General features: G+C 33.5%; 1 protein-coding gene across 4 annotated transcripts in view; it reads left to right on the top strand.

The window, feature by feature from the left end:
* Nucleotides 1-17,475, top strand: part of LOC126735327 (pre-mRNA-splicing factor ATP-dependent RNA helicase PRP16) — a 229,036-nt gene extending 211,561 nt beyond the window's left edge. For 2 of the 4 annotated variants that reach the window (XM_050439283.1, XM_050439281.1), the window contains 2 exons: nt 16,699-16,899; nt 17,200-17,475. In XM_050439283.1, coding sequence (XP_050295240.1) covers nt 16,699-16,899; nt 17,200-17,402 — 404 coding nt within the window. In that variant the 3' untranslated portion in view covers nt 17,403-17,475. Of the gene's footprint in view, nt 1-317; nt 702-16,698; nt 16,900-17,199 lie in introns of those variants that run through there. The other 2 variants (XR_007660373.1, XR_007660372.1) reach the window with 2 other exon arrangements.
* The last annotated feature ends 600 nt before the right edge of the window (nt 17,476-18,075 follow it).

Here is an 18,075-nt window from a genome sequence, read left to right as displayed (position 1 = left end):
TTGTTGCCCGACTAAAATGTTAACAATTTTTTTCATTATCATTAACATTTTTGGTGGTTTGATTATTAAGTTCAAGACAGTTACGTTCTGCGAGTTCACGTGAAAAGTTGCCTCGACAAGTGATAAGTGAGATTGATTGTGCAAAAATAATAGCTTTACTTAATGCAGACCACTCTCAAAGATTCGTAGCTATATTCTGGGATGGTATCATGTTTAATGGTCGCACCGAGTTAATTTATGTTCGCGGCTGGTGGTAGATACATAAGGGAGATTCTAAACCCTTACTTAGGAGCTATTGGTGAGGCTTTTGTTTTTAGGGATAATAACGCCCGACCTGGCCATACTGAGTATCTGGAATCGGACGGCATTAATCGTTTAGACTGGCCTGCATTATCGCCAGACATTAATCCCATAGAACATGCTTGAGACATGCTTTCCAGGGCAGTGTCAGCACACAGAAACGCGCCGAGCAAATATGCTGCTTGGGAAGAACGGCACAATATTCCTCTACAGAATATCTTCAATTTCAGAGACAGTATGGGCAGACATCTCCAAGCTTCCATAAACGCTAAAGATTGAAATAAACAGTATTAAAAATTTAGTCCAGTACCTCTATTAAGAAAAGCTATCAATGTGTATTAAAAAATAACCCTATATTTTAGAAAAAAATGTTAAGAGTAATAATTTTCGTCTTACAAGCATTTTAGTTGTTTTCTTAATAATTTGAATCTATGTCTACTCATATATGAAGAGACACTATAATTATAACATCTGCTATTTTTCATATAGGGTGTCCGAGACAAAACACTCCACCATAGAAATCTTGAAAAATAGATTGTTTAGCTAAAAACGACCGAACACGTCAAATTTAATATTAAGGGTGACATTTATTGACAGAAATTGCGTTTCTCTGACTTTCTGTTTCTTGATTTTCTTTTCGTTTTACTCATTTTTTTTAAATGGGAAAAGGGGTCGAGTGATATCTTGAATTAAAGGTAATTTTATTTTGTACATAGCCCTATTTTTATTTTTTTCATTTTATCAATTCGTTTTAAAGAAATATGAATAAACGTGGCTGACGTTCTTTAAAAGTTTAAATCTTGTAATTTTGTTGCCTACATAAGTTTTCTTTTTTTTTTAATTATCCAGGTGTTATTTCTAATCAAGAAAAAAATACATTTTCAATCAAGTTATTTTGACAAAAACGTCAAAATGTAAGGTATATTTGCACACTTTTGTTGGTTTAGCTATTTTTATTTTGGTATCGGTATTTTATTGAAGTGAGTAGTAACAACAGTAGCACGAAGTATTTGTTTAATCTAATCCTGGTGATATTGATAGTATTGCTAACGATGGTTTATACGCGGTAAGAAAGAATTAAGTTGGTGGGTCTCTATTATTAACAAAATAAGTCTGCTAGAGCAGAAGCACGTTCTTTTAATGGTAATAATCCGAATGAAAAGGTAAATCATCTTTATATAAAGGATTTGATGGGGAAGTTTCAAGAAACAGGGTCGGTACAAAACAGAAAATTTGTAAGAATTGCATCGTTGGGTCATGTTGAGATGGAAACTAATACAGGCTCCAAAAATTGTTACCGCGTCTCGCGTGTCTAAAAGTATCGTTCACAAAATTTTAAATTTACACCAATATCATGCCTACTGTCTAATCTTATATTAGACATAAAATCGGGATAACTATACAAAATAGTTCAATAATATTTTTTACCATAATTATTATTTGAACTTGAAAAATAGAACCACCGATAACATAGGAAACCGAACGAGGCCAGGTACGCAGTCCGCAGCAGTCAGCAGTTTTTATCTATTGTATTATAATCATTGTTACTAATTATGTCACATATTGTATATAGTTAAGTTTGTATAAATAAGAGAAAATTACGTTATTAAACACAGTACTAAACTGACCGCAGTAGTATTAATCTAAATATTCTTAAGGGCTAAAACCCCCCATGAGTTAATCGACTAGAAGTCACATACAAGGGCTTCACAACAGTTAAAGAGTTTGTCAAGAAATAATCTGGCAATTTTACTCCGTGGTCCTTCGAGCCTAAAAAAAAATAACCAGCGACCGAAAACTCCAAGCAATTTCAAGCAACTTCAGCAACTCCAACGCAATTTAAGTTCCATAAAAAAAAATACTTGGTTGGCGTAAGCTTATTTTCTGACCAGTCTCACGGCTAACAGGGGATGAGTTAAGCGTAAAATAATAATTTTGTGCGACCAGTCTTACGGGTAACCACAAAATAATTGTACCAAAAAACTTTCTTATTTCACTTAATTTATTTTCTGAACAGTCTCACGGCTAACAGGGAATAGGTTAAGCGGGAAATAGTTATTTTCTACGACTAGTCTCACGGCTAACGTAGGAAATATCTATTACTCACATTTATAAAATAATTACCTACTCTCGCGACCAGTACCCTAACAGGCGCTAACGCAAGATAGTAAAATGTCAAAAATTAATACATTTTGGTAATTTTTTTATGGTACGAAAGCAGCTGAATAGAAAACAAAGACAACAGACTCATAAAATTAGCCAAACTAAACTTTATTGACACAGAGATAAAAGTAAAGTTACATCCATCAGAACTCCCTGTAACACCATCCATAGAAGAAACATTAGTACTCCCTGTAACACCAACCATAAAAGAAAAACCCAGTGAAAACAAACAACAACAACCGTCACAATTTGGAGAAGATATTGAGTTAGAGCTACACATCGATAGCCAAATAGTAGAAGACATAGAGATTCAATTACAACCTTCAGGGTTACCCGTAACTCCCACGATTACACTTTTGAAAAATAAATTCCGTTTTCCTTAATTTCCATTTCCTAAAGGATATAATAATAATTTAAAAATATATATATAAACTGAAAAAAAAACAAAAACAAACAAACAAACAAAAAAATAAGTAAAGCTAAATCCAAAAGGAACCAATCAAGCGAGCAATCAATCGATTATTCAATCGATCAAAAAGCAAGCAATCAACCTATCAGTCAAGCAAGCAAACAACCAATCAAATAATCCAGCAGTCAATCGTCAATCGAAAAGTCATCAGCAATCAATATGGAAGACTTAAACAAATTAGAAACCGAGCAGCAGAATCGAGGGCAAGAAATCTTCATAATCATCTTCGAATCATAAACAATGCAAAAAAGGACCCACTAGATAGAAAAACTGAAAAATACTTTAGTTCCAAAAAGACACAGATCAACGAAATATGGGGAGAAATTCTAAAAACACATCAAGAAATCGAAGAGACAGGCTGTAAAGAACACAACTATCATAAAACAAATTACTTTGAACAGCTGTCAAAAGTTTACAATGATGCGATAAAAACTCTTAAGGACATGCAACAAAAAATTAATCAACCTAGCCTATCAACAAACCAGCAACAACAATTAGCATTATGTCAAGCTCAAATCAAACCAGTACCAAACCGTCTGAAAGAAGAACAAATTCTCTTAAGACAAATGACAGAACTATTGAATAAAAGCAGCATTGAAATAGCTTCAAACACACTGTCAATTAACAGGCGCCAGCAACTAATCTCAAAAATCACCAAAAAATGGGAATTAATATCCGAAATATTCTTGGAATTAGAAGTTCAAGATCTTCAGTCTTCAGTGGAAGATACGTATACAGAATTAGAAAAACACCATGAAAAGGTGATACTTGAGCTTGAGTCATCGTCAACTGTATCGAAAACACGCAACATTATGCTACCAAAAGTAAAATTACCATTTTTTGACGGGCAATATGATGAGTGGACAACATTTAAGGATATATTTACCAAAGTGATACACGAAAGCGACTTATCAAACATAGAGAAAATGCAATATCTCAAAACTCACCTTAGAGGAGAAGCCAGCCGCTGCATCTCCAAATAAATGAAAGTAATTACAATACTAGCTGGAACCTTTTAAATGACAGATATAACAATGAGTGATTTAAAGCAACTAATCTAATTAATAAAAGACTGGAATTTCCGGCGTTCCAACAAGAATTAGCATACCAATTCAAAAAGTTACATGATACAGTAACTGAATGCCTAAAGGCATTAGACAATTTGAACATTGAAACTTCCTCATGGGATCCAATAGTAAACGTCATCATAAGTAAAAAATGGGATGCCGAGACAAACAGACTATACGAACAATTTCTTGAAAATCCAAACAAAATCCAAAATACAGATAAACTGATGAAATTCCTACAAACAAGATTTCAGTCCCTTAAAGCTGTAGGACAAAACAAAAATAAAATAGAATACCCAGCCAATAAGAGGTGGACATCAACTAAATCAGGGTGTAAATACTGCAAAGAACAACATTCTCTACAAGTATGCCCAAAATTTCAAGCACTACAACCACAAGCCAGATCCAAATTTATAAAAGAAGAAAAAATATGTGCAAATTGCCTTAACCATACAACTGAAATCAGATGCACTTCAGCATATAGATGCCTGAAATGTAAAAAATTTCATCATACACTGCTACATATTGATGCATATCAAACCCAAACAAATAATAGATATTAGGCATTCCGTCAAGAAGCATATCAAGACCAATCAAGTAATAGACAGCAACAATCAACAATTCGTCACATCAACAGAAGAGACAATTATCAAGCAAATCAACAATCAACAACAAGCCACGTAGGGAGACAAAACGAGATGGTTATCTTAGCAACAGCAATTATAAGAGCTCAAAATGCACATGGCAGCGATGAACTGTTGCGAGTATTAATTGATCCAGGCTCTCAATCAACATTCATAACTGAAGAGGCATCAGCCCTATGAAATCTCCCACGATAAAGAATATCGGCAGAAGTATCTGGAGTAGGAGCAGAAACTACACAAACATCAAAATGGATGATAGAAATAACAATTAAACCATGGTGGTCAAGCATATTTTCTATTACGGCTCCATGCCTTGTTTGACCCAAACTTACTCGCAAACTCCCAAATGAAATCTTTCAAATCGATATTAAGGAAATGCAAAATATAATGTTGGCTGATCCCAATTTCTACCGGCCAGGGCCAATAGACATCTTATTGGGAGCAAAAGAATATGCTGAAATCACCTTAGATGGCAGAAGAAAAACAGATGATGAACTCCTTGGTCAAAACACAGAACTGGGATGGATCATGTCGGGAAACATACATAAACAACAAAAACGAGAAGTACAAGTTCTCAGCTTGACAACATGTATTGAAGAAGATGAACAATTAACAAAATTCTGGGAAATAGAAGAAGTTAGACAGAAGCAAACATTGTCGAAAGAGGAACAATTTTGTGAACGACATTATAATAAAAATACTGTAAGAAACCCAGATAGAACATATACCGTCCGAATTCCCTTTAAAGACGAAATAACTCAACTGGGGAATTCACGATCACGTGCAGCAGCAAGATTATTATAACTTGAGACAAGATTTAGAAAAGAAAATGATCTAGAAATCGCTTATAAACAATTTATGCAAGAATATGTCAACCTTGGACATATGAAAATTAATTACAATTTACAATTTGAAATTTTATTAAGATGGAGAACCCACAAATTTGCAATAATTGCCGATATCGAAAAAATGTATTGACAAATTAAGATTTCTGAAGATGATCAACCTTATCAAACAATCTTATGGAGGACAAACTCAGGAACGCCATTTCAAGAATACAGATTGACAACTGTAACTTATGGCACAACGTCAGCTCCATATTTAGCAGTTAAAACAATTCAGCGTCTGGCAAAGGATGAAAATAAAAATTACCCTCAAGCATCGAAAACAGCGTTACAAGACTTCTACGTTGATGACCTGTTTTCAGGGGCAAGCAGTATCAAAGAAGCACAGATTCTGAAAAACGAGTTGATTGAAATGTTTAAAACAGCTGGGTTTACACTAAGAAAATGGTCCAGCAATAATCAAAGTTTAATCGAGTCATTAGAACCTGAATATAGAGATCAATCTATCTACGAAACCAATCCAAACGAAACAAGAAAATCTCTTGGAGTTCACTGGGGCCAAACGAAGACATATTTAAATTCAAAACTGTAATCTCCAGTTCAGAAAAAATTACTAAAAAACAATCCTTTCGGAAGTAGCCAAACTGTTTGATCCACTAGGATGGCTTGCTCCAGTAGTCATAACAGCAAAACTATTAATTCAAGACTTATGGCTGCAAAATCTAAAATGGGACGAAGCGATTCCTAAAGAACTGGAAGTTAAATGGAATAAATTTCAGTCAGAACTGAAACATGTAGAAAACTTTATTATACCAAGATGGACTGGTCAAACGTCAGAAGAAACAGTAGAAATTCATGGATTCTGCGACGCATCTGAAAAAGCCTATGGTGCAGTAATCTACATGAAAATAACAAAAACCAGACAAAAGCAAAAATAACCCTCCTTACAGCAAAATCAAAAGTTGCTCCTGTAAAATCTCGTTACCGAGACTCGAACTATGCAGCGGTGTTATTAGCAAGATTAACTGAGAAAACACTAAAGGCTATAACTGTAACAAATATGAAGCTATTCGCATGGACCGACTCCATGATTGCTTTTTTGGAGCGAAGATTAGAGCACTCACAGCTACCTTATGACAACATACATCCCATCATCTTGTCTAACAAGAGTCATTTCAGGAAATTAATTATTTTAGACGCCCACATAAATACCCTTCACGGAGCAAACCAACTAACACTAGCATACACAAGAAGACGTTATTGGATAGTCAACGGAAAAAGGGCAGTGAAGACAGTAATTGGAAAACGCGTAGTCTGCCTCAGATACAATGGACGCACAGCCGAGCAATTAATGGGACAACTACCAGCAGCCAGAATTACACCCTCACAGCCATTCTTGCATAGTGGTGTAGACTATGCAGGACCATTTCAAATAAAAACAACAAAAGGACGAGGATTCAAATCTTATAAAGGCTACATAGCAGTATTTGTATGCTTTGCAACAAAGGCTATTCTAGCTACACTACCGAGAATCATCGAAACACACCCAGCAAAAAACAGTGATGAAGTTAGAGTAGTTACACTGAAGAAATCTGATGGAAATCCAATAAAACGACCAATCCATAAACTAGTTCGTTTACTAGAAAACAAACCAAGCGAACAGGATCCAGAAGAAAAACCGCAAAAACCAAAACAATGTAAAAACAAAAAGACCAGGCTATGGAGAATAGCTATTACAGCGATATTATTTTTAACAATGATAAAAAATTCGACAGCCGCTGATTACAGTATTCATTATCCACAGTCTGGAATCTACATTGAACAAATTGGTTACGCAAAGATAGACAGAGGCACATTTAGAATCGAACTGAAATTTGAGAAATTGAAGATAATCAACGATACCAACAATGTGAACAACTCTATATCACAGCTAAACATTCTTTGTGAGAGGGTAAGGGAATTAGCTCATAACACTCAATGTATTTCGCTAATTCATCATTTGCAAGAAAAACAGCAAGAAATTGAATTGAATGATGAACAATGGAATACAGCAAGTAGCTGATCACTATCGTCAAAAAAGAGGATTAGTTGGCAAGATACTAACTTCTCTTTTTGGAGTAAACGACGAAGTATACATGAATATTGACGAACTAGATAAAAACCAGCAAGAATTGATAAAAACATCCAACCATCAAACCAAATTCATGCTACATGCATTAGCAACATTCAATGAAACAGAACAGAGGATTAACAATCAATTGAGACGAAGCCAGGAAAACATAGACGCAGGAATTCAAGCCATCAATGGAATGCAAAACTGGTTTCAGAGAATTGACGAGAATAAATCTTAGTTTGAAGCTTACTACAAGGTCCAGTGTTTCCTGAAGCCGGGCAGTTCAAGCAGTGAAGTGATTAGGACAGCATCAAATTTAGTTAAGGACTTTACGAAAGAAGATTTTTTAATAGTAATGTTAAATGGAATTTGTTCTTCATCTGATGTTTTATAAAATTAAATTCAAAATCATGTTGATACAAACACTTTCGTGATGACAAGCCCTTATACTTATTTAAACCATAATGTTATCTATAATAGTAATAAGGCCCTTTATCGTACTTTTCATGCAAATAATATTAATCTGTATGGGATTTTAGAGTCTAATCACGCCAGTAACTTTGGTTCAGACTTGGCATCATTATTACATGCACATATTTTCAAATATTTTAAAATTAATATTTCATCGAATAAATTGTCTTTGAATAATGAAATTAATGAGTCTGAACTGATTACTGATCGTGAATTGAATTCTTCTTTTTTATAGACATGTCCACGAAGGTTGAATCTCATTCATGTTCATATTCTACTAGTATGATTGAAATTAGCTCTTCGAAAAGCTTAAGTATCTTTATTCTTAATATACAATCCCTAAGAAACAAGATGGATGAGCTTCATCTTTTGCTGGTCACATGTAGTTTTCCTAATATTGTACTTCTGACTGAGCACTGGTTGAGGCCTAGTGAATGTTTTTTAATATCTGATTATGTTCCTATATCAAATTTTTGTCGTCAACAATCTATACATGGAGGAACCGCGATCTTGGCTAGGCAAACAATTGAAACGATTTTTTATAATATTGATAAGTATGATAATCTTCTGTTAGAGAATGTTATTGAATTCTCTCTTTCTTTTTGTAAGCGTTTTAATTTATATATTCTTTGTGTTTATAGCCCACCTACAGGAGATATTGCTATGTTTTTGAACTTGATTCTATTTTATCCCAGTTGTCCCTACACTCTAAGGTTATATTGGCTGGTGACTTTAATATCAACTACACTGATAAAACCTTGCCACGTACTTCTCTTTTAAGTATTTTAAATTCTTACGACTTGAAAATGCACGTTCTTTCTCCCACACGAATAACTTTTTCATCTGCAACTATTTCTGTACAAATTTTGATGACGTTTTACGCACTGTACTCCCATGTGGTATTTCCGACCATGAAGCTATTTTTGCTAAAATGTTATATAATACTGTATTATCTTCATCTCATTATATGGGAAGAATTTTCAGCAGGAGAAATCTCAATGCTTTTTCTGCTGCTACAGCTTCGGTAAATTGGAATGCACTTGAAACGGCTTCCCACTTACTTTATTTTTTCAAGTTCTGTGTGATAAGATCAATCAGTGCTTTCCTAAAATGAGGCTTAAAACTAAGAAACGAAAACCATGGGTGACAAGAGACATTAGAATTTCAGCTAAAAACCTCCGTTTTTTGACTAAATTGTGCAAATATACCACAAATGAAAATATCCTTGTATATCATCAGAAATACCGTAGTCTGTACAGAAAGACAATTAAAGCAGCAAAATCTAATTATTATAGGGATCGCTTAAATATGTCATCAAATAGGCAAAGAGAGTGTTGGTCGATTATTAATGATTTTAGACATTGCCATAGAAAAGTATCTGAACCGGAGTCCTGACATTTTAAACGACTATTATTGTGATATAAATTGTAATATCTTGCTCAAGGGCATTCGTAGTAACATTGATCCCTTACACTATCTTCAACAAGTGTCGGTTGAGCATTAATTTTTCTTTCATCCTGTCGATCTTACCGAAGTAAAAAATGAAATCAAACGCCTAAAAAACCATAAATCATCTGGAGCTGATGGGATATCTTCGAGGTTGTTACTCTTTTTGCCTGATTCAGCCTTAAATGCTTTAGTTTCTGCCATACACAATTCTTTACATATTGGCATTTTTCCTTCATGTTTAAAAGAGGCAGTGGTTATCCCTCTTCATAAGGGTGGAGATTTGGATCAGCCTTGTAATTTCCGTCCCATTTCTATTTTGTCTACCCTCTCTAAGATAGTTGAAAAACTTGCAAAAAGCAGAATTTTGTCCTTTTTACATCATAATGGCATTTTGTCTGCAAATCAGTTTGGATTTCAAGCCGGTAAAGAGACTCATGATGCTGTTTTAAGTTTTTTGGAGAGCGTCTATGTGTCCTTGAATTCTGGAGAGTCATCGGCGGCAGTGATTTGTGATCTATCCAAAGCATTTGACTGTGTGGATCATGGAATACTGTTATCTAAGCTCGACAAATATGGTTTTAGGGACGTAGCGTTGCGATGGCTTGAGTCCTATCTATCAAATCGTACTCAGAAGGTTACAGTGTCAGGGCGTTTCTCTGTTTCTAGATCCCTAAAATGCGGCGTTCCCCAGGGTTCAGTGTTGGAACCACTGTTATTTTTACTGTATGTGGATGACTTCAGTTCATTGAAACTGCAGGGCAAGGTGGTTTAGTTTGCTGATGATACCACCATACTATGGAGCCATAAAAATTCTGATTATATTAAGACTTGTATCCTTGAAGACCTTCAGATTTTATCAGACTGGTGTGGTTCCAACAGGCTCGTGTTTAATGTAAGAGAGCCGTCTATTATGGGGTTTAAGTGTGATGTTCAGAGTCTGATGTTTGACGAAAATTCCCTCTTGCAGAATAAAGAGTGCTGCAAGTTCCTAGGAATTACCATTGATGGTCGCCTTCGGTTTGAAGATCATATTTTACATTTAGCTGGGAAATTATCTTCTGGTTGTTTTGCAGTAAGAATGGCAAAACAAGAGCTGGGAGGGGTGGTTGCACGTTCAGTGTTCTTTTCACTTATTGAATCTCATATTCGGTATGGCTTGCCTTTTTGGGGTTTAACCAATAAGGGGCTTACTTATCATTGTCTTTGTTATTCAAAAAAAAGCAGTTAGATACCTGTGTTCTGCTAAGTTAAGAGATTCTTGCAAACCCCTCTTTATTTCTGAAAAAATCCTAACTCTTTTTTCACTCTTTATCTTAGAAACAGCTGCTCTTATTCACAAAATTCCCAAACTACCCTCTGACACTGGCCATTTGACTCGTCGTGTAAATGATGTTCCCCTACCTATTCCTACGTCTTCCCTTACCAAAAACTCATTAATTTACATAAGTAAAAAAATGTACAATCATGTTCCTCTATGTGTTACACATATATCGGATGTTAAGAGAATTAAAAACGCTTTTATTGGCTAAGGCATATTATAACCTGGATTACTTTTTTAATGATAGGTTTTAACCTTAGACATGTTGGAAAGTTTTTTTTCCTTTTTTCTTCTCTAGTTTTGTCAACAAGTTTAACTTTATTTAGTAATTGATTGTTTTATTTAGTTACCTTTAATTCAAGTATGTTCAAAAAGTTTTGTCTTCTTGTGTTTAATTTTGTTCATTGTTTTGTCAATTTTTGAAATTGTATTTTTGTTTTATTTTTTTTTAGCTTGTAGGATGCTTGTACACAAGATTATTCTTACGTAATATTAGCACATTTTCTTTATTTCTTTCTTTTTTCTAAACTTCTAAATTACATTGAAGAAGTCACAGAATATCACCGAAAATTATTAGACATTCACTATCACCGAGGCCAAATATTTGAACTGATCTCACCAGCTCACGTTGAGAAGACAATTCTTAACATATCAATCCACTTGCCAGCAAATATACAAATCATATATACAATATTTCGAACAGAAGTCAAGCACAGCAAAGAATTCATCCACATTTGTGGTTATTTCATGATCACAGAAGTACGCAAGTTCCTTCTGATAAAAGCAACGCCAACTCCAATAAAACATGAAAACGATTATTGGAGCTTCAGTATATTTAACGGACTTACAGCCATCGACTACAACAGTCAATCCTACTTTCATCTAATTGAAGAAGGATTAACCAATTATTTCAATACAAATTACCATACATACATATGTACGCCAACTACAACAAGAAATATTGAAACCAGTCCAGACTGCATTATAGATTAGATGTATCAGCGCACTGAAAATGCTTCCTGTCCAGTCACAAAAGTGACAGTTCACTCAAGTATTTGGAAACAACTCCATGATTCCAACACTTGGATGGTCGTTACAGTGCATCAATTGAAAATTGCTATAATTTGTGATGGTATAAGAGAAGACGTACTGATTAACCAAACTGGTATCATCAAGAGAGCACAGAACTGCCTAATCAAGACTAAGAAAAATGTACTAATACCACAAAGAAGAGACACAATAACCATAACAGCAAGTACCTTGGTTCAACTTGTCAATTTAGACTTAAAAACATTGAATACAACAGGGCAAATCAAGAATATTGAGACTGAACCAGTGCTCTACCCATCTGACTCTATAAGCGACCTGATGAATGAAGAAACAGAAATAGAATATCAGCTACAGGGAACTAAATGGAGGCAGATCCACCACCATATGACGACCAATAGCACGGTAATATCTATATTGGTAATTGTCACACTAATAGCTTCTGCTTATGCCTATTACAAGTGGAAGTTAGCCATAAAGCAGCCAATACAACGAGAGGATCCAGATGTGAAAAATGGAATCTAGCTTGAACCCCTCCATTTGTACAGCAGCGTGTCAACCAAAGAAGATATCACTTTGTCGAGTAGCCAGAATGTCTAATCTCATATTAGACATAAAATCGGGATAACTATACAAAATAGTTCAATAATATTTTTTACCATAATTATTATTTGAACTTGAAAAATAGAACCACCTATAACATAGCAAACCGAACGAGGCCAGGTACGCAGTCCGTAGCAGTCAGCAGTTTTTATCTATTGCATTATAATCATTGTTACTAATTATGTCACATATTGTATATAATTAAGTTTGTATAAATAAGAGAAAATTACGTTATTAAACACAGTACTAAACTGACCGCAGTAGTATTCATCTAAATATCCTTAAGGGCTAAAACCCCCTCTGAGTTAATCGACTAGAAGTCACATACAAGAGCCTCACAACAGTTAAAGAGTTTGTCAAGAAATAATCTGGCAATTTTACTCCACCTACAAAATAAACATAGTACATGAGCTAAATGAAGATGATTTTCATCGTCGTGTACAATTTTGTGAGTACTTTAGTGATAAGGTTAAATCGTGAGAGAAATTTAATGTCCAATGTCTGTTTTTCGGACGATTGCTTCTTTACAACTGTCAATACTAGAGCGATACGAGTTCTTATTTATTTCGAGAAACGTAGCGACCATAAGAACTTAATGTATGGGCTAGTATTCTGGAAAATCATATTATTGGACCTTTTTTATTAATACAAATATTAAATCTGAAAATTATAAACTTTAATAACTGACTTACTTGAACAAGATAATAAACTTCTAGAAAATGAACTGATGTTTCAACAAGATGGGGCACCACCACATTATGCTGCTGCCGTTCGACATTTTTTAAACGACGTATTTCCTGACCGATGGATGGGCCGGAGAGCTACCGTAGGATGGCGTGCTAGATCTTTCGATTACCCCTTTAGATTTGTTTTATCAACTCATCTAAAAACCAAAGTCTCTGCCACAAAGCCTGACTCCCTTGAAGATCTTCGAAATAGAATCGTTAACGAATGTAACTTAATAACGACCGAAATGTTCGCTAATGTACGCAGCCGTTTTGAACAACAATTGCATTTTTGTATGGGGGGCCAAGGAGATCATTTTCAACATTTAATGTAATAGATGTTTGATCATTTTTATTTTATTTTATTTAAAATAAGATTTTTTTAACCACATTTATTCATATTTCTTATGAACGAATTGATAAAATAAAAAAATAGAAATAGGCCTATGTAAAGAATAAAATGTATTTAATTCAAGGCATCCATCACTCGACCCCTATTTCCACTTTAAAAAATTGCCAGGGGGCTCTGGAGGGTGAGGGGATGTCGTCAGAGAAACGCAATTTCTGCGAATCTTCCGAGAAGCCGCGTCGCCGCTGGGAGGCTAGTTAAAGTAAGGTTCGGGATATCGGCGCGATATAAATAGTATTGGACTCATAACCGGGCATAAATAGTAGTAAATAAATACGGTGCAAATAAATACTTTAGTAGTCGTAAGTGATCGTATTTAGTAGTCTGCGTAGGGAAATACATCAGTTGACTATTTTTGTGCATCGAGTGTTTTATATCACACCTAACGAACGGGTAAACACGCTACCATGGTGTCAGATGTGGAATGTGAATTGGACGTCAATTTAGTGGACATTGGTGAAAAATAAATAAATCGGGCTAAAGTGTGTGACAATGCCATAGCTGATGGATCTAAAAGATACTGAGCTGAGAAGAGAGCTGGATAAACGAATAATGTAAAAACGTGTTCGTGGATCACAAATACATAATGCTGGTTTGAAGAAGTCCGTTTAGAGTGTAATAAACAATATGTAATAAACAATCTGGTAGCTTTAATGCCGAAAATATGCGATGAAGTCATTAGGAACAATGGGTACTGGATAAAGTATTGATTTTTGTAGTTCTGTATACAGTTTAAGTTGGAAAAAAATATTAAGTTGCGCTAGTTTTGTCGTGATGAAAAATCTTTATTTTCGTTATTTTAATAATATAAATAGGATTGCATTAGAAATTAAATGTAAATATTTTATTTTACCTGTGTTTTAATTAAAGTTTATTTACCAATTAATTTAAAACATATAAACGATAATATGCTACTTGAACTTAATGATTTAAAAAGTTGCTATAATTTTGTCTGATACTGTATTTACTTTAATTTTATTAAGATAATAAGATTAAAATTTCCGTTAATATCAAATAAATAAGTTTAATAAATGTCCCTTTTTTAATGCTACAATGATTAACTTTTAAATTTGGGTTATATTATTAGCAGGGTTGGTATTAAATCTTTGTTGGTATGAGTCTGTACACATTGAATCATTAGCGGATTATAAAAAGTTCATCAATGTAAATGAACTACCATCTTTTATAGGCTTATGCCCATTCAATCATGTTTTATAGGGTTATACACTTTTCTACCCTCCGAATTTTAGTAGTCCTTTTTATGTTTTTCTAAGAGATAATTTGTTTCAAAAAGGAAATTACATCGTCAGTTTTGCCACGAGTGGCATAATTTTATTTAAACGAAAAATGTGATTGAGTTAGGTTTAACTCTTTGATGACATTTTGACATTTTTAAAGGCGGCAAAAAAATCTTAGTAGACGTGTGTTTGCTTTTTTCTGAAATATTTTGTACAAGCGCTAGCAAAGTTATTCCAGTTTGAGTCTCTGCCCTGTATATATTGAATAAATTTCAACTGATTAAAAAATAATATTTTAGCGTTACAATTTTTTTACTAGGTTGAACTTCTAAAGAGAATACAGTAAATCCTTATATACAATTCTTATTTTATCCTTTAGTTTTCATTAGGCATGACAATTCTTGGGAAAATCCAGCTTTTTGAACGGTTCATTATTAAATTTATTAGTTGTAGTGTCTTTGGATAAAAGATGGGTTCTTCTTATGGCAACCAAAATAAATATTTTTTTCTTACTAGAATCAATTCTAGTGTGTCTTCATCATCAAAATCTACTTATTAGCCAGAACTAATTTTTATTACTTTATAAATTAGTAATTAATATTAAAATGTAAATAATAAGTAATAAGTTTCACTTTTAAGTGCCTATTTAAATCTTTTTACTAGTAGAACCAAACTAATCATTTTTGGAGTAAATGAAAAAAAGCAGCAGAGCTTTTTGAAACTAAGAGAAGATTATATTAATCTTAATTTTATTATATGGTAAAGAAATACCATATAACAAAATAAAATTGAGATTCCACTCATACCTGTGTAAATAATTAAATTATGAATAACTTCTAAAAGCCGTGGCTCGGAAATATTTAAAAAAATAATAGAGATTATTCAGAAATTATTTACAAGTAAATCCAGAACAAGGCTGGATACTTTAGGTTTGGTTTGACTGGCTCAGAAGCTTCCCTATTCTAGTTCAATTAAATTATGCAATAATATAATTCGCATTTTTTTCAAATTTGGTGTATCACAGATAAATACAATAAAAACAATAATATTTTAAAATCTAAATAAATAATGCTGATGAACATTAGAATCTTTGATCATAGAAAAAAATTCGATTATACAGGGTTCGGCAGTCAAACGGAAAGATTTATGGTTAGGCTTGCGGGACGTGGTAAAGTGTTGGCATCGACAGAACCCGTATGGTTTGCCATTTAGTTATAATGGATTGTTGGACAGGTGATTAGCGAGGCTATTCAGTTAAAGTCTACTATCAAAATAACGAGAGATACACTTCAGTATACCGCACAATCAGCCAATCGAGATTTATGAATTCTTTCCGTTTGACTGCCGGACTGATTGGAAAGCAAAAACATAAATATTTTCCACAATCACTACTGCCACTCCCGGCCACAACAACTATATTATGTCTATTGAATTATTGTAAAAAGTCTATTTTTTAAAGGAAAGATTTTTTTGTTAAATTATTCATTTTGTTCCATAAAAAAAGATTGGTCTTTATAATTATTAGTACAATTTAAGTATGCAGCTTATAAAGATTTCTTATACGTTCGGACTATTCCGCAATAATTATACATGGTGAAAATTAAAAAACATGAAATGGCCATATATTAGGAACGAAACACTGAATAAAAAAACGCTGAAAACAGTTTCTATGAAACGAAGAGGAAACAAAAACAATCATATTATCTCACCCTTATCTGCAACGCCTTGGACTTAAAGTAATCTATCGAGTTTCTTTGAATTTTATATATTTATTATATATGCTAATGTTTTGTCAGTCATTTATCAATATCCTAATTACTTTTTTTTATATATCTAGGTATTGGAGAATATGTAAATTGTCGTACAGGTATGCCCTGTTATCTACATCCAACTTCAGCCCTATTTGGTCTAGGAAACACTCCAGATTACGTAGTTTACCACGAGCTGGTGATGACAGCAAGGGAGTATATGCAGTGTGTCACATCTGTGGATGGCCATTGGTTGGCTGAGTTAGGTCCTATGTTTTTCTCATTAAAAGGTATAATCATGCGGCAGATTTTTATAAAGACCTTTTACAAATACATTGTTTTTATAATTGAGTATTTAGCAAAAAAAATATTTTTGCTTTTTTAATTTTGCTACATTAAAATTTAAAATTCCAAATTAAATTCTGAAAAAAATCTCTAATTTCTGGCGTTTCATGGTCAGTTTCATCAAAATAACTAAAAAATATTGAATAAATTAATCCCAAAACTAGTTACCTATGTAAAGCCGTGTACAAAAGTAAAATAAACATTTGTAGGGTGATCGGTTTTACTAAAATATTATTTTTTTTAAGAAACTGGTAAATCCGGTAGAGCAAAGAAGAAACAAGCAGCCGAGCACCTTCTAGAAATGGAAAATCAGATGCAGGTGGCCCAGGAAGAAATGAAAGCCAGAAAAGAGGCGGCTGAAAAGAAAGAGGCAGCATTAAACAAGGGACAAGAAATAGTATCCGCTGGTGTAACACCCAGAAGAACTCCTGCAAGATTTGGACTTTGAAAAATATTTCTTTTTATGTGAATACTTATCTACCAGAATTACAAAAATAAAAATAAAACATCGTTGAAAACTATGAGGTTCATAAATATTTTCTTCTACTACCGTCTATTGCAAAATTATCAGAATTTAGTTAAATTTTCGTTTTGGACGAAAAATTTACATACCGGTAACGGCCATATCATTAAATTATGTGCTTAATATTTTATTTGGGGATGAAGGGCTAAATTAATTCTTATAAATAAATAACTGATATAAATAATAATTTTTATTACACCTTCAAACAAGTAATAATTACGTAATAAAGAAGTACTAGTGATAATATATATTATATACAGGGTGTCCCGGAAAATGTGGAAAATCTCTCGGATTCCGGTAGAAACTAAAAAAATAATATGGAACTTTCCTATAAAAAAATTTCCTATAGACCCTCCCTTCGAAGATACGACTCTTAAAGATACCGCTGGAAATTGCTTTTTCTTGAATGACTTGAAGTACTTGATATAATTTAATACAAATTTTACGTGACTAACACTGCTAAAGACCTCTTCAATCGGTATACTTAAAACACATTTGCCTTGTTTATTTTACCAGGGGTAGGACTAGGTTGTACATTGTAATGCTTACATTTTTAACACCCTGTATGACAAAAATTCTGAAATAATAAATATGCATA

This window comes from Anthonomus grandis, chromosome 4, assembly GCF_022605725.1.
Source record: "Anthonomus grandis grandis chromosome 4, icAntGran1.3, whole genome shotgun sequence".
Taxonomy (NCBI): Eukaryota; Metazoa; Arthropoda; class Insecta; order Coleoptera; family Curculionidae; genus Anthonomus; species Anthonomus grandis.
The sequence above is the reverse complement of the archived record's forward strand: the minus strand, read 5'-3'. Positions and strand labels throughout refer to the sequence as shown.